The 27,150-nt window shown below is 44.1% G+C and overlaps 3 protein-coding genes across 12 annotated transcripts in view; 2 read left to right on the forward strand and 1 right to left on the reverse strand.

The window, feature by feature from the left end:
* The first annotated feature begins 1,019 nt into the window (after positions 1-1,019).
* On the forward strand, positions 1,020-26,151 carry st8sia2 (ST8 alpha-N-acetyl-neuraminide alpha-2,8-sialyltransferase 2). Of its 10 annotated transcripts, none has more exons than XM_061823551.1 (8): positions 1,020-1,297; positions 5,110-5,271; positions 5,743-5,880; positions 7,157-7,414; positions 10,836-11,129; positions 14,404-14,787; positions 15,718-15,920; positions 26,016-26,151. In XM_061823551.1, exons 1-6 carry the CDS (start codon positions 1,125-1,127, stop codon positions 14,714-14,716), a joined length of 1,338 nt encoding a protein of 445 aa, XP_061679535.1. In that variant the 5' UTR covers positions 1,020-1,124; the 3' UTR covers positions 14,717-14,787; positions 15,718-15,920; positions 26,016-26,151. The 10 variants fall into 10 exon arrangements, with proteins under 10 accessions (XP_061679535.1, XP_061679533.1, XP_061679534.1 ...); XM_061823549.1 differs by lacking the exon at positions 26,016-26,151 and adding an exon at positions 17,612-20,066; XM_061823550.1 differs by lacking the exon at positions 26,016-26,151 and adding an exon at positions 18,115-20,066.
* On the reverse strand, positions 18,088-27,048 carry fam174b (family with sequence similarity 174 member B). The gene is made up of 3 exons (XM_061823558.1): positions 26,083-27,048; positions 23,417-23,548; positions 18,088-20,843 (listed from the first exon to the last, which is right to left on the reverse strand). The coding sequence occupies exons 1-3, from the start codon at positions 26,358-26,360 to the stop codon at positions 20,840-20,842; spliced, it is 414 nt and encodes a 137-aa protein (XP_061679542.1). The 5' UTR covers positions 26,361-27,048; the 3' UTR covers positions 18,088-20,839.
* chd2 (chromodomain helicase DNA binding protein 2) overlaps positions 26,240-27,150 on the forward strand; it is a 41,127-nt gene continuing 40,216 nt past the window's right edge. Inside the window, exon 1 of the mRNA XM_061823537.1 lies at positions 26,240-26,380. The gene's annotated coding sequence lies outside the window, so the exon portion shown is untranslated. The remainder of the gene's footprint in view (positions 26,381-27,150) is intronic.

Here is a 27,150-nt window from a genome sequence, read left to right on the forward strand (position 1 = left end):
ATAAATTTGTAAAATGAGTTCTGTGAAAGGGCAAAGCATTAAAAAAATGCTAAAACAAAAAGTGTAATAAGTAAAAATGTACCCGTTTTTTTTAATAGAATAAAATGTGCTTAATGAATATTTGAAACATGGAAAAAAAGGAACTTGGAGTGTATTAAGTAAAAATATAGGTTTTTTTTAAATCAAAATAAATGTGTTTAATGGATATTTGAAAAAAAATAACTTGAAGCATATTACTTCAAATGTTAATTTAAAAATGTAATGTAAAAAGTAATGTTAAAACGTCAGAGTAATAATTTGAAAAATTAAAAAAAATAAATAAAACAGGAAAACGTAAAAATACAAATGGAATAGTCATATAGTTATTTAAATACTAATTTTATTAGGTATAATTATTCAAATAGTCATATTTTCACAGGTGTGAAACTCGAGGCCCGGGGGCCAGATCCGGCCCGCCTGGTGATTTTATGTGGCCTGCAAAGCCAAATCCAGAGTGTCAATTTCAATTCTTCTTGTAAGAAATTTGTACAAAGATTTCAAATTGTCAGGCATCATAAATGATAAAGAGGAGATATTCGAAGCATTTTTTGGTGTTACTGAACATGAATAGTTGGAAAAACGCATCACCCTTGATTTCTGATTCCAAAAGTAGATCATAAATTGGTGATGGAAATACGATGAGATGATGAAATATTTGCCTTGTTTCGCAGTCATAACGGCCCTCTGAGGGGAAACCGGAACCACAACGAGAGTGAGTTTGACATCCCTCCGCATTTTGTGTCTTGTCCAACATCTTCAGAGAGTGCTTTTATTTTAATCCAAATGTAATACTGCAAAATTCGTGACAAAAGCTTGGACGAGGAGTGAAACTGCGCTGCACCAGCTGCTCCTTTAAGACTGCACGTGGTCTCAGAGCGCCCCCCCCCCCCCTCGTTTTCCAGCCCACCCCCCGCCTCTGGAGCCGCTGCCCTCTCTGGAAAGTTGCACCGGGGAGAGAGAGGATGGGGGCGGTCTCGTGGAGATTGGACCGCGGCGCGTGTGGGAGGGCACCGCCGATCACAACAAAGACACGCGTCCGCATGCGAACCAGAGCGAGGTGAACCGCCCGGTCGGGGTTGAGGGAGATGGACCGGTCCTCCTCGTGCTGCTGCCGGACCCGCGGCGGTCGGCACCGGCACCGAGCCCGGGCCGCGGCGCCCACGTCCCGCGCGCTGCTCTTCCTCTTCGTCTCGCTCCTCGTGCTCGTCCTCGTCGTTGACGATCTCGCGCGAGTGGAGCGAGAACAAGGAGAAGCCTCGTGAGTACTCCGGTCGACACTCATTGTCGTGTTGAGTGTTGCGAGCCCAACAATGATGTTGCTTTTCAAGACCTGATTTAATCACAATATTGTCCAAATTCGGACAATTTTTGCTTCCCGACTGGAAATGTTCTCAAATTTCTGCCGTCCTCTGTGAAGAGCAAATCAATGGCTATATTTTTTATCCTCTGCAAAGAATGATTAATATTGCTCCAGTTCAGCGGGCGGTAATTGTGACACGTTTCCGGGTGGGCCGAAAGCTCCGTTTTTGTCACAAACTGAGATTCAAATCGCGGAAAAACTACACACACTGGGCGGCGCGGTGGAGCAGCCGGTAAAGCGTTGGCCTCACAGTTCTGAGGGCCCGGGTCCGGTGTGCGGAGTTTGCATGTTCTCCCCGTGCCTGCGTGGGGTTTCTCCGGGTGGGCGCAAAAAGAACGACAGGGCAGCAGAGTGCCCGGAGGAATGCCTGCGTGGGTTTCCTCCAGGCACGACCCAAAAATTTCTTGGGTGTTTTTTGCGGGCCCTCTGGAACGGATTATTGACGTTTGCATTCATTTCAAAGAGGAAAGATGATTTGGGGTAGAAATATTTTGTCACGGGATCATTTGAACTTGTAAGTCCGTATAAATACGACGCGAGGGCCAGCAGTCCGGAGTTTGTTGTTTTCTATTCGTATTTTTGTGGTTCGTTTGTGCTGACGCAGGCGCGGCGTCCCAAGGCTTCGTGGGCGCTTGCGTGCGGGATCGGGGCCGCATTTGCGCTGTTCAACGTGCGGCCAGAAAGGAAAGAGGGCGATGGACTGGAAAAATGAACAAAAAAAGAAGAAAAAAAAGCTGCTCCGTCGTTCTTTTTCTTTCCTCCGGAATTGAATTTTGAAGCCGTGCAGCGGAAATCAACCCCAACGTCACCCGCACGCCGAGCCAAGCGGCCTTCTTACATCGCGCACATGCAACGGTTCTTAATTTAGCGGGCGGGCGTCGTGAGGATGCTCACATTTCCGTTTTTCTTTTTTCGGGTGGGCGTAATGAGTTCGCATTGGCTTGTGATTTGTCTTCGGAGAAAAGAAGAAGCACTTTCACCTCCGCCTGAATTAATCAAGTTGCCTACAATTACAACAATGGAGGTGATAAAAAAGGGGGGTGGCTTGACACCCCCCCCCCCGATCCTCATCGAGCTCGTGCCAAACAGTTGTAGTAAAATATTAGAAACGGCAAGCTCCAAACACGTGAAAAACGCAATTCGGAATACTCAAGAATGTCACAAGATGGCGGCAAAGACCTGGCAAGTAGGAAAGTCGTCATTGGTGCCAAGGAAGTATGCTGTTAGCGGAAGTTAGAGAAAGCAACGTGGGTATGTTGACGTTTTTTTTCGGGGAGCACCGGTATGGATCAAAAATGGAAAATGCGGTCAGGCCAACGGCTATTCCGTGCAAAGTCAACATATACGGCATATTTACAAAGCAATTTCATTTTTTTAATTAAACGCCCGATAGCAGTGATTATCTGAGTTCGACGAGTGGTACACAGGCTCCCTCTAGTGGTACATAAAAGATTTACTGAATTCATTCACTTTCCGTACCGCTGAATTAAAAATTTCAACAACGGAGTGCTTGGCTTGAATGTGTTTTTAGAATTTGTTCACTGCAGTTCGGATTTATTAACTTTGAAGGAGAATACATTTGTATTTAGACTTTTGAAAATGTTGACTTTTTTTCTGTCTTTTATGTGCAATACATTTTTTCCCCCAATATTTAAGTACAGGTACAGTAAACGCTTAAACTCGAAAATATTAAAAAAAATATTGAACATATTTTTGAAATGAAACTTTTGCCTCATTGCTAAACACGTACGCTTTTATGTGTTTTTTGTTGGTCATTCTGGCGGTCCTTCAAATGTATTTTTGAGGAGGTACTTTGTGTAAAATATTTGAGAACCTCACGATCTAGATCATAATCTAGATCATGATTAGTGGAAATCTACAACTGACCACCATATAAAAAAGTTTGGAATTAGCTGCCATACTCAACAATTATGCTATCAGACTAATACTATACTCAACATTTATACTATCAGTCTAATGCTATACTCAACAACTATGCTATCAGACTAATACTATACTCAACATTTATACTATCAGTCTAATGCTATACTCAACAATTATACTACAGTATCAGGCTAATGCTATGCTCAACATTTATGCTACCATGCAAATACTATACTCAACGATTATGCTAACAGGCTAATGCCATACTCTTCAATTATGCTATCAGAAAAATACTATTCTCAATAATTATGCAATCAGGCTAACTATACTCAACAATTATGCTATCAGACTAATACTATACTCAATAATTATGGTATCAGGCTAATGCTATACTCAACAATTATGCTATCGGGCTAACGACATACTCCTCAATTATGCTAGCAGACTAATGCTATACTCAACAATTGACCCCGCCGTGGTATTGCGCAATCTGCGTCACTGACCAATCAGAGGCCAGAGATCTGCATAGACCAAAGCCCGTTTTTGCTCCCGCCATTTTCTCTGACAACATTGCATGGTCCAGTATAGGTTTAGTTAGCCTTTTTGTCGCGTATTTGGTGTTATTTAACAAAAAATATGGTTAAGAGGTGTAGTCACGGACTTTGTAATAGTGACGACAGGTATCCTGAAAGGCTAGTTGGTGGAGTTCGATTAGGTACCCTTTCCAAAACCGAAGACCCAGTACGAAAAATGCCTTCGATGGATCAAACTTTGTGGAAGACCGCATCGTCAACTAAATCCATCTAATATCAACCGGAACGCAAATGTTTGCACCAAGGTATGCCCGATATTTGATTTTCAATACATGTCTCGTATAAATGAATTCAAAGTTCTTCGCTAGCGTAACACTGCTGCGTGCGAACGATTGACACACTTATTCTTTGTTGAGCGATATTTAGCGATGATCGGACTGCACAAACGTGTCGCTTTCTTGCCGGCTCGTGGCCAGAAGCTTAACCAGACTGTGTTTGCACGAAGATATGCCCTATATTTGATTTTTAATACACGTCTGGTATAAATGAATGAGACGTTCTCTGCTAGCATAACATTGCTACGTGTGAATGATTGAATGAAATCAGAAGCATGGCGTCTGTCTCAGTTCAGAATGTATTGTATTGTATTGTATTTACCATTTTTTACGAATTGTTTGTCTTACGTCAGCGCACGAGGCGTAACGTCCCTTCAGGAGGCGTGGTCAAGTGCCCTGTACGGAGGGGTCAATTATACTACAGTATCAGGCTAATGTTATGCTCAACAATTATGCTATCATGCTAATACTATACTCAACAATTATGCTAACAGGCTAATGCCATACTCTTCAATTATGCTATCAGAATAATACTATACTCAATAATTATGGTATCAGGCGAATAGTATAGTCAACAATTATGCAATCGGGCTAACGACATACTCATCTATTATGCGATCAGACTAATACTATACTCAGCAATTATGCTATCAGGCTAATGCTATACTGCAGTCACAGTTGAAGGCGCTAACATAGTCAAGTATAAAAATTTGAGGCTGACAATTACTTGGGTTATTTCCCCATTTACGGCACTTCCTGTTTTATCCGAATATTTTCAGCTCTTGTATTGGATCCGCTCGTTCCCGCGGATTGCTCTAAAAATACCCGCCTTTGACCTTCATTCGTTCTCACGGCGACAAAGGGCGGCCTAGTAACACCCATTCATCCCGTTATTTATTTTTCATTTTTTAAGCAATTTTCTTCTCTATACACACAACTCTTGTTTGTGTATTTGTAGACGTAGCGGGCAGGCGAAGATGAGGCGGCTCTTCCCCGAAGCACGCAGGTCTGCAACGGAATCGCCCATCGCCGCGTCCGCACCTGCTCATAGACAACATGCGATGGGATTTGCGCACGCCGGGCTGACGGGATGGAATCCGGTCGCCGCTGGGACGGGATTGTCAGTTGGCAGCCGCCGATAGCCCGGACCGAGGATCTGCTTACTGTTTATTTGGAGGAGGCAGGCTCTCTTCCATGCCCCCCCCCCTCCCCAAAAATCTATAATTTCCTATATTATTAGGTTGAAATAAACCCTGATTATAACCAACACTAAGATCCCCCAAAAACTTTTAAATATCGAAATCTTCTCACGACTTTACCTTTAATAATAAATGAGAAGCAGACTCAACACATTTAAGTCTCGTTCTTACGTCGCTATTTCTTCTCATCGCACGGACGTGAGTCATGAAACCGAAATTATGTGTGAGAATAAAACGAACCGAATCCTGCGCTACCGCTAGCTGCACCGACGTATCAAATTAGCCTCCAGTGTTTTTAACATGTACGACCCCGCAGGCCAACTTTTGTATTGCGCTTAGTTGATTAAAAAAAAAATAAAATGGAGTAAATGTGGTTTTGTATTTGCGTGCAGGAAGACGGCGGAACGCGCGGAAAGCACTTCGTCGCCCACACGGGCCGAAATAAATCAGCTCCGCCCAGGCTTCAATAACAGCGCCGCGATCCGATCATCCAACTGGACCTTCAACAAGACCCTGTCCAAGCTCATCAGGTACCTTCAGTACATGTTTTTATCTAATCACAGCTATGAGCGACAGAAGTACAACATAAATGAGCAGTTTCGGCTCATATTTTTTATGCTTCAATTCAATGAACGTTGTGCTGCTCCTTTAAATGTGTGGGCCTGAGCCACCAGGGGGCAGTAGGATACATAGAGTGAAGAAAATAAGAATTTGAACACCCTGCTATATTGTCACATCACATCACTATGTATGACTTTTTTTTAATGATTTATTTGTGTGATACAGCTGCAAATAAGTATTTGAACACCTGAGAAAACCAATGTTAATATTTGATAAAGTGGCCTTTGTTTAGAATTACAGACGTCAAACGTTTCCTGTAGTTTTTCACCAGGTTTGCACACACTGCAGGAGGGTTTTTGGCCCACTCCTCCACACAGATCTTGTCTAGATCAGACAAGGTTTCTGGGCTGTCGCTGAGAAACACGGAATTTCAGCTCCCTCCAAAGATTTTCTCTTGGGTTTAGGTCTGGAGACTTGCTTGGCCAGCTCTTTGGTCTTGGCCATGTTACAAGTTTGAGTCTTACTGATTGTACGGGGTGGACAGGTGTCTTTTCTGTGCAGCTCACGCCCTCGCACGGGTACATCTGATTCCGGATACTACACGGAGTGGAGGTGGACTTTTAAAGGTGGACTAGCGGGTCTTTGAGGGTCAGAATTCTAGCTGATAGACAGGTGTTCAAATACTTGTTTTCTTCACTGTACGTACTTGTGGACCTGTTGGTGCCACACAGAAGAAGACCATCTTCGCCTAACTGCAAAAATAGTCGTCGTTTTTTGCAGAGCATAACGAATATCTTCATCCGAACATAGAAACACAAAAAATCCAAACGCGGGCTAGCAAAACCAGCATTGATGTCGTAGTTGTTAACCTCTGAACAGAAGATATTATAACACAAATAACGCAGCAACAAAAATGACTAATATTACTGCAATTTACTGGGACACGTAGTTGTGACCGTTTTCTTTGTGTATCGTTCATTTCTGTGGAGCAGTTCAAGGTCAGTGGGCCTTGAACCAAGAAATCACGACGCAATTCTGCTTTCTTGTGTTATTTCTGTACATATTTATGAAGTACCAGATACTGGAGTGCTATATTAACATGAAAACATTTCATCCGGGTTGTTTTGGGTAGCTGGAACGCAGAGATGGCGTTTCAAAATCGACCGAACGACTGTTGCGTCCCTCGTACGACGAGGTACCGCCGTGTCTTTTTAAAACTAGATGCATATTTTTCTTGTTCCCCAGGAAGAACATCCTAAGATTTCTGGACCCGGAGCGAGACATCTCCATCCTGAAGGGCTCGCTGAGACCCGGAGATGTCGTCCACTACGTCTTCGACCGCCACAGCACCACCAACATCTCGGAGAACCTCTACCGTCTTTTGCCGAGCGCGTCGCCCATGAAGAACCAGCACCATCGGCTGTGCGCCATCGTGGGGAACTCGGGGATCCTCCTCAACAGCGGCTGCGGACCCCAGATCGACTCCCATGACTTCGTCATCAGGTATTTCAGTTCAACCAATCGCGAGGGATTTAGTTTTCCGAAGAGAATAAAATGCAAAAATAAAGGCCGATCTTTTGCGTCAACGAGAAATTTGACGATATTACAAATGAAAATCAGGGGTGTGAAAATCATTTTCGTTACGGGTCGCATTCTCTTGGGGGCCGCGTTAAAATTATTATTCCCTCAAGTTGGAGACGCGTGGCCTCTCCGGGTCGCGGAGGAGTTCAAGTATCTCGCGGTCTTGTTCAAGAGTGAGGGAAGACTGGAGCAAGCGATCGACAGACTGATCGGTGCAATGTCTCCGGACTTGGTATCGGTCCCTTGTGGTAAAGCGGGAGCTAAATCGAAAGGCAAAGCTCTCACTTTACCAGTTCCTACCCTCACTTATGGGCATGAGCTGTGGGTCGTGACCGAAAGAACAAGATCCCGGATACGAGCGGCCCAAATGAGTTTCCTCCGCAGGGTGTCCGGGCTCTCCCTTAGAGAACGGGTGAGAAGCTCGGTCATCAGGGAGGGGCTCAGTGTCGAGCCCCTGCTCCTCCGCATCGAGAGGAGCCAGATGAGGTGGCAGGGGCATCTGATCCGGATGCCTCCCCCGTGAGGTGCTCTGGGCATGTCCCACTCAAAAGAGACCCCGGGGACGACCCAGGACACGCTGGAGAGACCATGTCTCTCGGCTGGCCTGGAAACGCCTTGGGATCCCTCCGGAAGAACTGGAAGATGTGGCTGGGGAAAGGGAAGCCTGGGTATTAAGGCCGCACCTCAAACTTCATGGGAAAATCAAAACAAATCGGCCTGGAAATCAAAAAGAATAATGGTTCATCCTTGGGTACAATATCCAGACACTTGAAGGTGCCATCCTCGGGTGCCAAGTTGTAATTCCGGATCGCCATTTTGTTGGCGATGGATCCGGTGTTGGTCAGGTACAGACTCTGTCGTGGTGACCTGTGTGTACTGTTCTTTAGCCTTAGCAGGAAGCCGGACCGACGCCCCCGATTCTGCTCCCTCTCCCTCCTCCGTTTGCGCCGCTTCGCCGGCCCGGCGGTCTCACGAGCTCGTCTGCAACGTTATGGCTGCGCCGAAAGTCGTTGGGCACTCTTATCTCGTGTCGGTATCCGAAGCGCAGAGGAGCAGAAATGTATTTCCGCCCCGTGACTGCCATTTATTTAATATCTGAAACTTTTGTGCGACTCGAGATTGGCTCTTCCTCTCCAAGCAACTTTCTTTGGACTCCTAATCGAATAACCGTTTGGGTTGTTTGTCGCCGGAAGTTCTGCCGCATCCGGGTCAAACGCGGACGCTTTTGCTCGGACCCGCTCGGGGGGGGGGGGGGGGGGGGGCAACATGCGAGTTCAAAGTGGGCCGCAAGTGAAATGTAAAATGAGAAATTGGCTTTCGTTTTATCTCCTCGGGATTTAATTGGCACTGACAAGAGAACGCCGTCTTACTTTTTAATTCAGGTTCGGAGCGGCTTCTTCCTGTTTTAAAGAGACCCCCGCCCCCCGCCCGCCATCATGAATTCAAGTTTGAAGCAATCAGACTGGGAGCAATTAAAAGCACAATTATATGCAAGACTGCCATTTTTTTTTTTTTGTGCGCATGCATTTTTGATGAAGCCGAGGACTCGCAGGGGTCCTGTTCTCGTTTACTCGACGTTTTGTGTTTGTGTGTGTTTTCGGCTCGAATCAGACGGACGGCAGATTGCGCCACCCGTCACGATTTCTCGCCGTCAACGGACGACCGTAATTCCGTCGGCGGCGCTAATGTGACGGCAGACGCAAACGACGAGGGACCCCGGTCGGTATTCCGGAATGGAACGTCTGGCGGGGGAGACGGCGAGCGCGCCCCGTCCGACTCAAAAAGAGCCGCCACCTTTTGTCTTTTTTTTTTTGCCGTGATTTTTGTCCGGCCTCCCCCGGCATGCTGATGAGCAAAGGTCGTGACTCGCCGACACGTTCGGCATGATAACGGCGGGAACAAAAGGGGGTGCGGCTTTTCTTTAATGAGCCGAAGAATCGACTCGGGTCGTCGCTCGCGCGTCGGGGATCGATGTCAGTCGACGTCCTCGTCGAGCTGTTTCAGCAGCGAAAGTCGTTCTTGTGAAACCGCCGCTCATTGGGAAAAAAAAAATATAAAAATATCACAATTTGGCATTGGGTGTCACCCAAAATGTTTTGCTCAAAGTGGACTGTGGAAGTAAATACGTGCCACCAGGATTTGAATTAAAAAATGTCGAAATTCAGTGTTCAGAAAGGCAGGGTTACTTCAGGTCAGAACAAAACAACCAGCCAATCCAGTTACGCTTTCTTAGTCACGTGACGTCTCATGCTAACAAAGCGTCAAAACGAGAAAAAAAACTCAATAATTATGCTATCAAGCTAATGCTATACTCAACAATTATGCTATCAGGCTAATGCCGTACTCAACATTTATGCTATCAGGCTAATGCCATGCTCAACAATTGTGGTATCATGCTAATGCTATTATCAACAATTATGCTATCAGGGTAATGCTACACTCAAGAATTATGCTATCAGGCTAATGCCATGCTCAACAATTATGCTATCATGCTAATGCCGTACTCAACAATTATGCTATCAGGCTAATGCCATACTCAACAATTATGCTATCGGGCTAATGCTATACTCAACAATTATGCTATCAGGCTAATGCCATGCTCAACAATTATGGTATCATGCTAATACTATACTCAACAATTATGCTATCAGGCTAATGCCGTACACAACAATTATGCTATCGGGCTAATGCTATACTCAACAATTATGCTATCATGCTAATGCTATACAATAATTATGCTATCAGGCTAATGCTACACTCAATTATGCTATCATGCTAATACTATACTCAACAATTATGCAATCAGGCTAATGCCATGCTCAACAATTGTGGTATCATGCTAATGCTATAATCAACAATTATGCTATCAGGCTAATGCCATGCTCAACAATTATGCTATCATGCTAATACTATACTCAACAATTATGCTATCAGGCTAATGCCGTACTCAACAATTATGTTATCGGGCTAATGCTATACTCAACAATTATGCAATCAGGCTAATGCCATGCTCAACAATTGTTGTATCATGCTAATGCTATAATCAACAATTATGCTATCAGGGTAATGCTACACTCGAGAATTATGCTATCAGGCTAATGCTACACTCAACAATTATGCTATCATGCTAATGCTATACAATAATTATGCTATCAGGCTAATGCTACACTCAATTATGCTATCATGCTAATAGTATACTCAACAATTATGCTATCAGGCTAATACTATACTTTAATAAATGCATTAAAGTCGAATAAAAGGGCCCACTAATCACAGGGTTCGATGTGCCCGGACCGGGAACTGACAGAACTGTAAGACTCAGACCAGCTCTCCTCGTTTGAAGGTGCAACCTGGCGCCGGTGGAGGAATACGCCGCCGACGTGGGCCATCGCACCAACTTGGTGACCATGAACCCATCCGTGGTGCAGCGAGCGTTCCAGGACCTCGCCGACGACGAGTGGCGGCTCCGCTTCGTGCGCCGGCTCCGGGACCTCGGCGGCAGCGTGCTGTGGATCCCGGCCTTCATGGCCAAAGGGGGGGAGGAGCGCGTGGAGTGGGCCCTGCGCCTCATCCTGCAGCACACCGCGGACGTGCGCACCGCCTTCCCCTCGCTGCGACTGCTGCACGCCGTCAGAGGGTAAGGTGCCCCCCGCCGAGGGCGAGAAACTGTAATCTGGTACTACCGGTACTTGTTTTGGATTCTAAACGCTCGGGGAAAACAATACCTCGAGGCTGCGTGGGATCGATTCCCGCTCAGTGATGGTGTCGACATCTGACCTGCGACTGACCGGCGACCAGTTCAAGGTGTGCTCTGCCTTTCGCCCAAAGCTAGCTGGGATAGGCTTCAGCTTTCCCGCAACCCTTGTGAGGATAAGCGGCTTGGATAATGACTCAGATTTATCCATCCATTTTCTTTGCCGCTTTGTGCTTATCCTCACGAGGGTTGCAGGGAGGGCTATAGAGCCTAACCCAGCTGTCGACGGTCAGGAGGCAGGAGGGGTACACCCTGAACTGGTCGCCAGCCAATCGCAGTGCACATCGAGACAAACACCCGCACTCAGAATCACACCTATGGGCAATTTCGAGTGTCCAATTAATGTTGGATGTTTTTGGGATGCTGGAGGAAACCGGAATACACGGAGAAAAGCCACGCGGGCACGGCAAGGGGCGGGATTGAACCCGGTTTCCTCAGAACTGTGAGGCCAACGCTTTACCAGCCGATCCACTCGGAATTGTGTATTTCTGAATTGTGGCGATAAAGCGTCACACCATTTTAGTTTCTCTGATTTCTCGGTTGTGGCCAAAATGGGGCCCAGTGGACCCCCCACTTGGGAAGAACTTGGGCGCAATCGTGGCTACCCGGCATAATTGTGACGGCGACACCCCAAATCCGCCTCTTCCCTTCCGATAATCCGCCGGTGTGGCCGCTTTCGAGTGCCTCGTTGTCTGTCAGCCACGAGTGTGTGAGCGCTCTGGAGAACAAAAGAAGAGAAGGGACACACGAAACAAGTTCAGCATCGAGCAGGACTTTGAACCGGCGTAGCCACTTTCGAGCGCCTGCCGGTGAACCCGCTGGGATCAATTCCAGTGCAGGTTTTCAACTTCTATATTTGGACCACGTTGGGACGGAGCATCCATTTTTCAGTACGCTGTGATGTCACCCATTCGGTGGACACGCCCACACCGTTTGAGAGCAGAGACAAAGGCTTGATTTTAACGAGGATTTTTTTTCCCCCACTTTACGCGATTATTTATTTATTCAACACAAACAACCATCCCATCATTCATAAATTTAAATAACTAGTACGAAACATTGTCGGGGAATATAAGCAAAAAATGTAACGACGCACAACTAGCGAGTGCATCCTGAGAGAAGCAGAAACATATTTTCATTTTTTTTCCCTTCAACCTGACAACAACACCGCGGCAACTTTTGCTGCTGAGCGGAAAAAGAGTGACTGCACATTTTTAGCGGATGACAGGAAATTGCTCCCGAAAACAAATCAACGGACTGACGGCGGGATGAATTTGCGGCGTTTCGATCATAACGGCAACATTTCAACATTTTTTTTGTCTGTGCCGGCTTCTCTTCTCTTTATGAAACAGCGAATCGCTTCCTTTGAATTAAGTCTTCAGCGCGGATGGACTACCGGCGACCTTTGTTGACCGATCCGCCGTCCGCGTTTCTTGAACTCCCATCCGAGCAAAAATGTGAATTCATCGGGACGATCGATTTTCCTGCGGCGTGTTGAAATGATTCTGCTTGCCGTTGTGACTTGCTTAATATCGCAAATAATGAGCACGCTTTTCTCCTTCTACTCTTTTTTTTTTTTTTTTTTGTTATTTCCCTTATTATTTGTTTCGAGATGCCCACTGATTTCTTTTAACGATTCCAATCCATCATCGCCTGCTGGCTGTTATGGAAAAACCTGCTGTCTTTCTTTTTTTCTTTCCATATTATGACACTTTTGTGGAGCTTTCAATTTTTCCCTTCATTATTAAAAAAAAAAAAAAAAAACAAACCTCACGCTCTGGCTTTTAGCTAGCCCGGCTAACAAGCGCACTCCGACTTTTGCCATTAGCCGTCTGTGCCTGCTCAGCACATTCACTCCGCTGAAATGTTTTTGTCGACGGAAGCCAAAAATGTTTTTTTTTTTTTTTTATGGGTTAGAAGGTAGTGAAATATACTATAAGTGCTTTCCTGACCTTGTCGTTTTTCAGCACGCATCAGCCCTTATGTACCTCGTCCAATGTGAGTGTAACAAAATTTTTGCAGCAATTTTTTTGCACAATAATCGCACGACCCGCATGCGAGATGCAGTGTTTTTGTGCACTTTGCGTTCATTTTGTGGCATCAATATGCAATTAAAAACCGGCCGGAAAGGTCTGGGGGATTACCCATCCATCCAATTTCTTGGCCGCTTATCCTCACAAGGGTCATGGGAAGCGCTGGAGCCTATTCCAGCTGTTAATCGGCAGGAGGACGGGTACACCCTGAACTGGTCGCCAGCCAATCGCAGGGCACATAGAGACAGACAACAGCCGCACTCACAATCCCACCTAGGGGCAATTTAGCGTCTCCAAAGGATGCATGTTTTTGGGATGTGGGAGGAAACCGGCGTGCCTGGAGAGAGCATGGAAACTCCATATAGCCGGGGGGGCGGGATTTAACCTGGGACCTCAGAACTGTGAGGCCAGCTGAGTTACAGTGCCACCCTATTGAATTATTCATGGTCAATTTAATTGTGGTTATTAGTGTGTATATTTTCAAAAGTAGAATGCTGTAACGTACAATTTTTTTTCCCTTTAAAAAAGCCCGCTACCCAAAAATTTCGTAGGTGTTTTTTGGGGGCCGGACGGAACGGATTATTGGCATTTGCATTCATTTCAATGAGGAAAGATGATTTTGCAGACAAATATTTTGTCATGGGATCAATTGAACTTTCAAGTCTCTATAAGTATTATGCAGAGGCCAGCAGTCCGGAGTTTATTTTCCCGCTTATCCTCAATTCCAGCTGTCATCGGGGAGGAGGGAGGGCACACCCTCAAATGGTTGCCAGCCAATCGCAGACCACATAGACACAGACAACAGTCACACTCACAATCACACCTAGGGTCAATTTAGTGTGTCCAATTAATGTTGCATGTTTTGGGGTTTGTGTGATGAAACTGGAGTACCCGGAGAAAACTCCACACAGGCGGGGCCGGAATCGAACCCGGGACCTCAGAAGTGTGAGGCCAACGCTTTACCAGCCTCGTCACCGTGCAGCCTCTGTGGGGTGGGGGGGGGGTCAGTTTTCGAAAATGACACCAAGCAGTTCAAATTGATACAACAATATTGGTTGTCACGCGTGTACATTTGCGTACAGATATTCAGATGTTATTGCTTAAGTTGCCGTCCTCGTTTGTAGGTACTGGCTGACCAACAAGGTCCACATCAAGCGGCCGACCACGGGGCTCCTCATGTACACCTTGGCCACCCGCTTCTGCGAGGAGATCCACCTGTACGGCTTCTGGCCTTTCCCCCGCGACGCGGAGGGCAAAGCCGTCAAGTACCACTACTACGACACGCTCAGATACGAGTACACCTCCAGCTCCAGCCCGCACGCCATGCCGCTGGAGTTTCGGACGCTCAGCGCTTTGCACCGACAGGGGGCGCTGCGGCTCCACACCGGGAGCTGCGACGCTGGCGCGGAAGCGCCGAAGGAGAGCCAAAACAACTAGCCATGGAAACACTTCCTGGTACGAGCAGGTGGACGACTTTGATAGCAATTTTGCTCGTCAACCACTTTTATGTAAGTGCGGCGTCTATCCTGAGCTCTTTTTGCTGTTAAACCTAAAAGGCAGTTGTTGACTAAAACTGCGCTATAAGTCATAAATCCCTGAACAGTTCTCAATCGTTTTTTACCATGTAGGTGCTAAAAAAAAAAAAAAAAAAGAAAAAAAAATTCAAAATAACACCGTCACCATCACCACCAAAAATAGTATTTTAATCCTTCATCAAAAAAAAAAACAGACGTTTAATCCCAAAAAATGTAGTGTACAATGTAGCATTTTGCAGTTTATTAATGTTAACACTGTGCTTGAATATAGGGAAATAAACGATTTAATTCAAATGGATTACACATAAATTAAACTCAAGACACGCAAGTGAGAAACTCAGTATCCATCCATCCATTTTATTTGACGCTTATCCTCACGAGGATACGGGGTACGCCCTGAACTGGTTGCCAGCCAATCACAGGGCGCATGGAGACAAACAGACGGAATTTAGAGTGTCCAATTAATGTTGCATATTTTTGGGATGTGGGAGGAAACCCACGCACCCACGGGGAGAACATGCAAACTCCACACAGGCGGGTCCGGGATTGAACCCGGGACCTCAGAACTGCAAGGCCAACGCTTTACCAGCTGAGACGCTGTGCCGCAGAAACTCAGTATTTGTGTGAAAAACACTTGCAGGCCATAAATATAAAATAATCCAATAGAAAGAATGGCGGTAAATATATTATTATTTAAACATTATTGCGTGCTGTTTGTAACCTCGATGAATCGGTTTACCCTTGGTCAATCATAAACCGAGAACTCCGTCCCAATCTATGTTTAGAACAGACTTCAAACCGTTTACTCCACAAGATGGAAGCAGTAAAACCCCGATTCAAATCTTGCCTTTTTTTTTCTCTTAATAAGAATAATCTTTTCAAAACAGTTCCCCACTTTCACAGCTTTGTGGGTGACCCAAAAACGTCGACGGGATCCCTTTGACCTTTGACCCTGGGGGACCCAAATGAAGAAAAGGGAGGACGCAGTCCTATGCGGCGCCTCCGTGAGAAACGAATGAGGTTGGAGCAGCTGTCCACACAGTCTTGTGTCCACAGAATCGGGAACTCCACCTCTGAGAATCGAATGTTCAACATGAATGTACAAGGTAGTGTAGAATCTTAGAATGGAGTCGCCGTACGTGCTTGAACTTAAAGAAAAACAGTCAGATGATGACGCAAGGCTTACGTGAGGAATTCCGGGCTTGACGTCTATTAATGTTGATATTGTGTATGCTAGTTTAGCGAGTAAACATGAGCAATAACATACCTAGGACACGGGAAATAAAATAGTACCAAAAAAGGTGAAAAATATACATCAGGGCAAATTTTGGAATGGAAAAAAATACATACATTTTCTCAAAATAGCATTGCAATATTACAAAATCGTACTTTTACGATAGTCGTAATAGCAGCAAAATATAATGTGAGCACAAAGTGGTATCTAAAAACCCCCAAAAAATTGGACTGCACATTTTCAATTAAGTTTTAATATCAGCATTGTAGTCTTTTTAAAAAAAAAAAGTTATTTCATTCATTTCATGATCAAAAAGTTCAAAAGTAAGTTTTAAATTAAGCCGGAATGAGTAAAAAAAAAAATATCCGATTACAAGTAACTACCTAAAGCAGTAAATCTAATACGTTGGAGGGTAAAAAAAAAAAAAATCTTAATTCTACAACAATAGTGTTGGAAAATGAAAGGACATGACAATAAAGCCCGAATATTACAAAAAGTTCCAATTCTATGACGGTAATGTTTCAGCGATTAATGTGGTATGGTGTAAAGTAGTAATCTGATAAGAACTGTAAGTGTCATAATTTTACAATACCTGTCACAAGTTATCAGTGCGGTCCCATTACTACTATGGAAGTGCAGTACCTTTAGAGGTTTTTTTTTTTTTTTATCTGTTTTTAGACATAAAGGATGTGCTTGTGATTTTCAAATATTTGAATTGCAGACCGTAATTTCCGTGCTATAAACCGCACTTGATTATAAGCCTCACCCAGTACATTTTTAAAGGAAAACATTTTTGTACAAACATAAGGTGCACCTGTCTATAAGCAGCATGTGCCCACATTGAAACATGAGATATTTACAAAGACGGTACACAGAAAATTTTCAACGTTTTAATATTATACCTTCACTAAGACGCGGCAGTAACACAGCAGCAACATGCTAGCACAGCGCTAACAGGGCCGGTTTAAAAAAAAAAACATACTGGTAAAAATCATTGAGATGCGGCAGTAACACAGCAGAATCACGCTAGCACAGTACTAACGCTAGCAGAGCACTAACAGGGCCGGTTAAAAAAAAAAAAAAAAAAAATATATATATATATATATATATATACTGGTAAAAATCACTGAGATGCGGCAGTAACACAGCAGCATAGTGCTAGCAAAGCACTAACGCAGGCACAGCGATTACAGGGCTGGTTAAAAAAAAAAAAAAAAAAAACATACCGGTAAAACCCACTTCCTCGGCACATATATTCCACCTGTCTCACTCTCACCGTCTGGCAGTTAGGAAAAAAAATGCATAAATTAGCCGCATCGTTGTATAAATCGCAGGGTTGAAAGCGTGTGACAAAAGTCGCGGTTTATAGTCCGGAAATTACGGTACATGAAACTTAACACACTGAGGAAAGATAATGTGAATGTGCGAGTAATCAAATATTTAAACGTATGTAACTGAGTTGTAAAGTAAACTGTACATACAGTATCTATTATTTTAATGTTAAAGAAAGCACCTTTTTTGTCACTAGACTAGATTTTTGGGTTGCCTTTTGTCCCACTCAAGGTGTCATCAAATGCTCACGCATCCCCGAATGTACAGTACTGCGTTCAACATGCAGTACGTCGTGCTTTGCAGCCACGTTACGTGTACAAAGGAGTCGTTGTTGTTGACGCGGGATGCCCCTCGCGGTGCTAACAATTAAGAAAAATGCGCGGCGGACGTCAGCAGTCTGGAGGGTGCAGCGAACGGCACGCAACTCGTGGAAAACACATTCTAGATTCTGCTAAATTTGGTAGCATTAGCGAGCTTCCGCTTTTTTTCTTTTTCTTCCTCTTCACTACTACTATTTATGTCTTGTCAATTCCTGCTAAACAATATTAACCTTTGCATGCCTTTTTGCTATTCAACAACTGCTGTATTTGTATTTTCTGAATCGGAATTCAACTCAAGGACATTTCAAGTGTTCAGTTATGACAACATGAATGTATTTTTGGCATGCAAAAAAAACAAACAAACAAACAAAAAAAAAAAGGCAATCGACAGTTCAAAGTGTTTTTATTTCACAGACATGGAAACAGAGGAGGCCCTTGTGGCGCCGCTTCAAATCCTCTTCTGGAACGCGAAGGCCTTTTAAACTCCGTTAACAGGCTTCATTGAATTTGCCACGCTCGTCGAAAAGAACACGTCATAACCGATTGTTATACAAGAAGGTTTGCTGTACGCAGAGTCAAATGGAATCCTACTATAGAGCTCGCGCACGTGACGTCGCCGTTTTTATGGCGCCATATTGCAGGTCAAACGGAGCTGCTCGACATTGAACCGGAGGAGAATATTTACAATACCCGAGAACTGTCGTGCTGTTGGTTGTCACAACAAACGAGAGAAGATATTTAAAGAGATCATTCTATGGAATACCAGCTGAAAAGACCAGAAAATATTGATGGACTTCCGCAATTAAACGTGATGGATGCTGCCCAACCAAAATACACACACCCCTGTTTAGCGATCGCTTCATTTCAGGTAGGAATTATTCTTCTTAATCTCAAATTACCAAAAAGTATTTATAATGCCAAATTGGCTCATTTGAGAACAATGCGTGTTTAAAAAAAAAAAAAAGAGAGAGAGAGGTTTACGGAGGTGTGCGTGTGGCCGCAGTACGCTTCCGTGTACGGAGGAGCCGACTCCCTGTGCTAAATTTTTTTCCCCAATCATAGTTAATGGTCATTTGTTTAAATATTGGCATTTTGTATTGATTACTAGCTAAAAAGATCGATGGATTCCAGCAAAGGTTAACGTGTGGCCGAACACACTTCCGCGTTCACGAGCTGTCAAAACCGTCACTATGATGAGAACAGATCCAGGAACAAAGTATTCGTATGCGTCCAGACTTTTCTACGCTACATCGACTTCGGCATCAAATACGGGTCCTCTATGCCTAATTTTTTCACCTTCTAAATGTCTAACGGTATCGGACAAGACTCTGGGCGTCGTGCTACAAGACATATTTTCGCGTCGTCTCCAACCGACTTAGCATTGAGCAATGCTTAGCTTGACCGGCAATATGGCGACGTAAACGAAAGTCACGTGATTTTATGACGAAGGCGCACGAGCTCTAAACATTCACTGGATGAACAATTTTTGGTTTTCTCCCAGCGTGACATCGTTGGGCAAAACCACTTTACATGCGCTGCACATTCCAGGTATCGATTCGACCGCGAGGCAATACTGGAATGAATAGTGGTTGTGTATTTAAAAAAAGAAAAAAAAAAAAATCAATAATAAACAATCCAAAACATGATTTGTCAGACATTCAACCTTTGTACTTCTGTTTGTATGTTCAAAAACGCGACACAAAATGTCCACTGATGTGATGATGCATTCGAAATTTGATCAAAGAAACAACTTCATAGAATAGACATGCTTTGCCATCAAATAAAGATCAGTTATTAAAATGATGTTTTCAGAGCCGACGCAGTGGTGGACGTGTGACTCTTTGTACTTCAAACAAAGCGGCTTTTTTCAAATGTATTTATTCAATTATAATCACTTATTGAAACATTTTAGGGAATATACATTCACTAAACTGAAGCAAATATCAAATTAGAAGGAATTCACATTTTTAAGCCTTCACTTTTGCTCTCACTCGCTTCTCTTACAGATTAAGAAGATATTGTAAGCACAATAGTATTGCTTAAATCAGAGGTGTCAAACTCAAGGCCCGGGGGGCCAGATCCGGCCCGCCGCATGATTTTATGTGGCCCGCGTGGGCAAATCATGTCCATCAAATTTCACAATTTTTGTGATAATTTGTAACAAAATTTCAAATCGTCATTTCAATGATAAAGTTGAGATATTGCAAGCGTTTTTCCATTACCAAACATGAACAGGAGTTGAAAAACCCATTACGCATGATTTCTGATTCATAATTAGTTCATAAATTAAAGAAAACAACCAAACTTGGTTCTAACTTTTCGGATCACCGTGACCTGGATGAATAAAAAAATAATAATAATAATAATTTTAAAAAAAAGTATTTCTTTTGACCGCACCCAGGCATTTTTGGGGTGATATTGTGAAAATAAGATCAAAATGACATCGGCAGTGATGCTATCAGGCAAACAATAAACTACACAGTTCACAGTTTGTGTTCTAAAGTGAAAAGTTCCTCAAATGTGTCTTACCCCGATGAGGATAAGCCCATCACGAAACAGTTTTGTGTATTTAAACACTATGGTTTACACCTCTGGATTCATACTCTTGCACCAACCACCCTTTGCAATGATTTAATCACATTTTTTGTTTGAATTCAAAATACTAAAGACAACCTTGATGTGCTCATAACTTCAAATATGGATAACAGACTTAAACACAAAACAGATGTCCTCTACAAAATATTACAGAATTCTATTATTCAGATATGCAAGCTACTGCAGTAAATCAGAAAGATCACATATAGTATAATAAAAAAAATAATAATAAAGGCTTACCCAATTGCTAATAACAGTGAGCCTTGTGTGCGCAAAAAGACTGGTTAGTAGACATATTTGCCATGGAAATCAAATTAAAAAAAAAAAAAAAATGCGTGTACAAATTGTTGATAGTGTTTTGCGCATGGCTTCCAGCGGCTCTCCATCAGAGTTATGACGAAGATGGTATCAGTGTGTGTGCGTGTGTGTACCACGAATGCGGATCAACGTGTTATTCCCACGTGACAAAAACGGGGATTCGTCACGCGGGTCTCCATCCGGAAGGGGAAACGTCGTCGCCGTCACATTTGAGTCGGCGCTGAATTCACCTGCGGGAAAGCAGAAAAGTGTTGTCGCTCGAGGTTTTCAGCCGCCGTCCCGTCGTCGAACGGGTTGGACGGGAGCGGCCGGTAAACAGGACGCCGTATCTTCCCTTGAGGAAGCGCCCGCGCGTGGGACGGCACAAAGGGCGGAAGGCTGAAGGCCTTGTGTCAACATCACGTCGCAACTGAGCTTCTTTTTCGACCGTACTTTATTTAATAGCTCATATTTTCCGTGCGTGTAAAAACATCCACTAAAGGGCCTTTTTGAAATCATCTCTTAATAAAATGCCGCTGAAAACCCCGTAGCGGTGAATTATGTTGTACAAATTAGCTCAATGGGAGCTAGACTAAAAGGCTTTGTTTTTAAAGGTTTTATAAATAATATTACATGACCGACAATAAGCTGTGATAGGATTTTGTAAAAGGCATGCTGAGCGTGTCCAGTCTGGACAATCACGAAAAAAGTTCACTCGAGTTCGGTTGAACTGTTCCATCTCGATGGGCTTTTCCGACCTGTCAATCACTCGTACAATAATAGCCAATCAGATAGCCCGCATTGACTAAACACGCCCCTGCCGACACGTTGTCCCACAAGCAATGCAGGTTGCTAGTAGTGTGCGCCTGGAAAAGTTAATGTTACGAAAAAAACGGTCTTCAGATGCGCTCGGGAACGCGCAATTCTGATGAAAGATATCCGGCGAGCTTACAAGGGAACCGCTCGATTCATTTCCCAAAGCCTAAAACGGTTGACGAAGTGTCTACGATGGATTATGGCTCGCGGATGAGCGCACGTACGACTAAATGTGGACAATATCAACAAACACAAGGCTGTATGTCCGAAGGCAAGTGAGGGAGAAGTATCTTTTTTTTTGTTGTTGTTTTTTGCATCGATCGCCAACATTTTGCTGTTACTCTGACATTGCGTCCTGTTCCGTCCAAAATCCTAATTTCGTGTACATATCCTTGTGTCAAGTAGTTGAGACCTCTCTGTAGAACTCTCTTGGACAAGTCCAACGCAATTGTCAGAAAAAAAAAAAAAACATACCGCAATATTATCTGGAATACGCGATAGAGAATCCGCTCCAAACCTGTTCTGTTCTGTCGCCATTTTCGATGTGAGCGGTAAAGCTTGTGGGACACGGCAACTGTAGCTAAGGGGGCGGAGCTTAAGATCGCCAGTCGGAAAGGTCCATTGAGCGATTGACTCTTGCGCACACCAACTTGCTGCAATGGCTAAACAGCGACCCCTAGTGTTCTTATCAAGAAACAATGTTTTGAGGCGCCACATACACGCAAGGGTGTCAAACTCATTTTTTGTGGCGGGTCACATTGTAATTATGACTTCCTCAGAGGGCTGTTATTACTGTGAAACCACATTATTGCATATGCACAACAAATTGTGTAGATCACAGGTGTCAAACTCGAGGCCCAGGGCCAAATCTGGCCCGCCACATGATTTTATATGGCCCGCAAAGCCACATCTAGACTGTCAGTTTTGATGATTCTTGTCAAGATCTGTATCAAAATTTCAAATTGTCATATATCATAAATGGGCGGCACGATGGTTCAGCTGGTAAAGCATTGGCCTCACAGTTCTGAGGACCAGGGTTCGATCCTGCATGTTCTCCCCGTGCCTGCGTGGGTTTCCTCCCACATCCCAAAAACATGCAACATTAATTGGACACTCTAAATTGCCCGTAGGTGTGATGGCGAGCGCGGCTGTTTGTCTCAATGTGCCCTGTGATTGGCTGGCAACCATTTCAGGGTGTACCCCGCCCTCCTGCCCGTTGACAGCTCGGAGAGGCTCCGCCACTCCCCGCAACCCTAGTGAGGATAAGCGGCAAAAGAAGATGGATGGCTGGATACATCATAAATGAGAAAGTTGAAATATTACAAGAATTTTTGTGTTACCAAACGTGAAGAGTCGAAAAAACACGTTACCCTTGATTTCTGATTCTAAAACTAGTTCATAAATTGATGTAAATATGATGAGATGATTAAATATTTTTGTTACACAGTCATAACAGCCCTCTGAGGGAAACTGGAACAACAACGTGGCCTGCGAGAAGAATGAGTTTGACACCCCCGGTGTGGATGAATAAACAATTCTGAAATCAAAATTAAAGGATTCCGTTACTGTATCAACAAAGGCGATGGGAAACAAAAAAAAAAAATGGATGCAATATTTTGTCATGTGATAATGTTTAATTTGGGTCCATATTTTAGCAAGGATCTCAGGAACTTATGCGTGTGACGTGCTTTCGCGGGCCACATAAAACGACGTGGCGGGCTCGAGTTTGACACGTGTACTATATTCGTATTAATCCGCACGGTGCGATAGTCATGGCGAAATTCAAATGGAAAAGGCCCCCGTAGCCATAATTTAATAACACAGAATAGAAACGGATAATCGAGTTACCGACAGTCACCCACTCGTGAAAATCTGTTGCAGAAGCCTTTAAAGAGCGCAGAAGTTGAGCGTCGTCAGTGTGCGCCGAGCGACAGATGTCAGATATTATTATTATTATTATTGTGATTCCATTAAGTCGGATGGCTGCTGGCGGACACTGCGAGCAAACCTGTAGTTGACGTCAAACAGGGTGGAGTCGTCCTCGTCCTCGTTGTCGTCGTTCAGGGGGGCCATCTCCACTCGCTCTGCGGGCGTCGTGATGATGTCGTACTTGCGGGTTTTTCTGATCCTCCTCCCGGATCTGCCCGGCAAAACAAATAAAAATTATTAGCAATGCGATAGATGACATTATTTTTCATGTAAATTTATGAATCAAAATGGTGGAAAGAAAGGATTTTTAATTTTGCTCATAGAGAATCAAACTAGGCGGCACGGTGGATCAACTGGTAAAGCGTTGCCCTCACAGTTCTGAGGTCCCGGGTTCGATCCCGGACCCGCCTGTGGGGAGTTTGCATGTTCTCCACCGTGCCTGCGTGGGTTTCCTCCGGGTGGGCACTCCGGTTTCCTCCCACATCCCCAAAAACACGCAACATTGATTGGACACTCTAAATTGCCTCTAGGTGTAATTGTGAGTGCGCCCCGCCTCCTGCCCGTTGACAGCTGGGATAGGCTCCAGCGCTCCCCGGGACCCTCGTGAGGATAAGGAAATGGATGGGATGGATGGATAGAATCAAACTAAACTTTTTGAGACACGAACTGGTCGTCTCTGAGACTTTGACGACGGGAACTTCAAGACATAAACGTCCTTACTTTTGTTTGCTCAAGTCACTGTACATGAGGAGATGAGAGGTAAACAATCGTTAAAAAAAATGAGGATCATCATCATCATAAATGAGGTTTGGCGAGCACTCCTCATTTGCAGGAAGACGATTAAACACAGCCCGGCCTTTGGTCTGACGTCCCCGATCGTCACATGGCGTCGACGCAATCACATGCTGGGAGTTGAGCCTCGGCACAAACAACCTTTAGAATGGGAGAGCGTCAGACAAACAGCCTGAGGCCCAAAACCGACTGGGGGTCTTCGATCAATTTGAAAGTTATGAAATATTGTAGCAATCCAGCAGTTCCAGAATTTGAGAGACCGTGACGCATTACAGGTTAATTTTAGACTTGGGATGACTTCAGAAAGAGGGTGGGGGTCCAAAGAGCAAAAGGTTGAGCACACTTGTAACGCCTTGTGTTCAAACAAAGTGGAAATAATTTTTCCTCTTTAATATTAGTCATGCTACATTTCATGAAAAGTGTTTTTTGTCAAAGGATGATTATACTGTTTTACAGTGACTTTGTGTACTTAAAAATATTTTTAAAAAAAAAACCCTCGATTTATCATGCCTGTTCCAGCCGCCCTCCCCCTTTCCTTCACATGCAATGGACTATTCCATTTTTTTACTACTACTGTACTATTCTCACTTGTAACCTCTGATCTAAAAAAAATAAAAAGACTGGAAAGCTCATTGGCCACCAAAGCTGAAGTCGCCATCCGCCATCTTGGTACTCCTAAAACAACCATGCCAACTGCGTTAATCGCCAGTTTTGTTGCTGTGAGAAAACATTCCACAGGTAAGTTAGAAAGATTTACTTTGACACTGTTAAAGTTTGTTTGTAAAGGTTTTTTTTTTTCTTTTTTTTTTTCTGATGACCTTAATTCACTTGAACAAAGTTTTGTTTACGGTTGTTGCTGTTCACTCTGCTTCACCTTTACAGGTCGACGGTTTTCCGCAAAAAAGCGATGTCAATATTTTCCCAAAGTTCATCAGTGGACGAGCAAGAAAACACATTTTATGTGAAAATTTTGATGCACTTCATAATACAGAATCTGCAAATTGAATTTGATGTTCACATGCGAGGAAACAAGTTTAAAATTTTCTGTCACAGAGACAACAAATGAACAACGCGTTTAGCGTGTATTTTCCCATTGCGAGTACTTGTTTCCCAAAACATATCTCACTGATTGACTTGCAAAATAATTTATTAATGACGAAAAAAATCCTGTTTTTTGCTATCGTATGATGATAATGCTTCACAGCGTATTTTGGGAAAAGTTAACATGTCATGGAACTCGGGCTCAAGGTAATATGCAAGGTTTCTTGCTAGTCACGGTGTTATATGTCTTTTTCCTTTGCACTTCGCCTTTGTTTGGCTTGCCAAGTCGGATTAAAAATCCTTCCTTTTACCAGAACTGAAAAAATGTCAAGCTCACACGGCCAATTTTAATTCTACTTGCCAAACTTTGAGGGGAAAAACGCGCCATAACCCAACCTGTAAGTCATGACCTCTGCACGTTTTGGGAGTACAAAGATGGCGGCCAACTGGCTTCAACCAATCGACATACCGCTCGATTTGTATGCGCGATCCAGTTTTTTCTTTTTTTAAAAAAAAAAAAAAAAAAAAAGATCAGTGCTTGTGACACGAATTTGTGAAAATGAAACAGTTTCCCCATCTGGACGGGAAGAGGAGGAAGTGAGAGAGGAAAACTAACAACAGCACTCGCCAAATAGTGCGGATACACGATACAGCCATAAACCATCCACGCTTGAGTTAACTATAAAATTACAAATCAATTATAGTAAATATTAATTACAGTAAAACTTTTGAGATGGTTCTCGTGTTTGATAATAATCGCCGGGAAGAATTTTAATGTCATAATCTAGTACAGGAAGTCGATTTTCATCCAAGATCACACTTTTTTTTTTTTTTTTTTCGTGTAGTTGTTGACACCAAACAGGAGCACGAGAACTTGGACTCGGGGGCGGCTTGACGTGGACTTGGCCTTACCTGAGGACTTTGGCGAGCAGGCAGCTGATGAGGGCGCCCGTCAACACGCAGGTGCAAATCACGATGACTTTGAGCGTGGGGAGATGCGTCGTCAGGGCCCAGGCGGGGGGCCCCGCGGCCGCCCGGCTGCCGGTGCCGTTGCGGAGGCCGGCGGGCGACGACACTGCCGACGTCGCGTTCGACGGCGAGGGAGGAGAGGAAGGCAGAGTTCGGGGCTCACCCCCGACTCTCCACAACGCCGCCGCGATGATCGCGAGAGCCAAATAAAATGTCGCCATGGAGCCTCGACGAGATACAGGTGATGGTTTGATCCCCCTCCCTCCTCCGAAAAATGGAAATACTACATACGCGGCGACAGCTGTCACATTATAAACGATTGACTTTTTTTTTTTTTTTTTGGTTAGCTATTTCACAAAATAAAGAAAACGACGCACAAAAATGTACATCGCGACGAGTCCAAAATCTACAATTAATTTCAATTTATTATAAGTTGAATTGCATTCCAAAAAGCGGCGAGTCGGGGGCCGATGCCTTTCGTGCTCGCATTAGGAATTGGAAGGTTGGGGATTATTATCCGCCTCCGGAAACGCTCAGCAGAACCGGCCCCTCTTGTTCACGCTCTGTGACGTACGTAGCCCCGTGACGCTTTCACGGGAGCCTCGGAATTGACACAACCCCTCCACGACTGATGTCACCGGTTTCGCGTCAGCACTCGACATCTGAACGAAATTTACGAAACATAGAAACGCTGTGGCGACCCCGAAAGGGACAAGCCCAAAGAAACTTACTTATGTGACATTTACAAAAAAAAATAATAATCTGACTTCACATCACCAAATGAAAATAAATACACTAGATAATTTGTTCCATGGCCATCAGGTAAAAGACGAAATATTTTGGAAAACCTCAAAATTTCAAGTGCCATGAAATTTGAACAAATATGCCCAGAGTGTATTTAAATAGGCGGCATGGTAGAGCAGCTGGAAAAGTGCTGGCCTCACAGTTCTGAGGACCCGGTTCGATCCTGGTCCCGCCTGTGTGGAATTTGCATGTTCTCCCCGTGCCTGC

The sequence above is a fragment of the Syngnathoides biaculeatus genome, chromosome 6 (genome assembly GCF_019802595.1).
Source record: "Syngnathoides biaculeatus isolate LvHL_M chromosome 6, ASM1980259v1, whole genome shotgun sequence".
In the NCBI taxonomy this organism is placed as follows: Eukaryota; Metazoa; Chordata; class Actinopteri; order Syngnathiformes; family Syngnathidae; genus Syngnathoides; species Syngnathoides biaculeatus.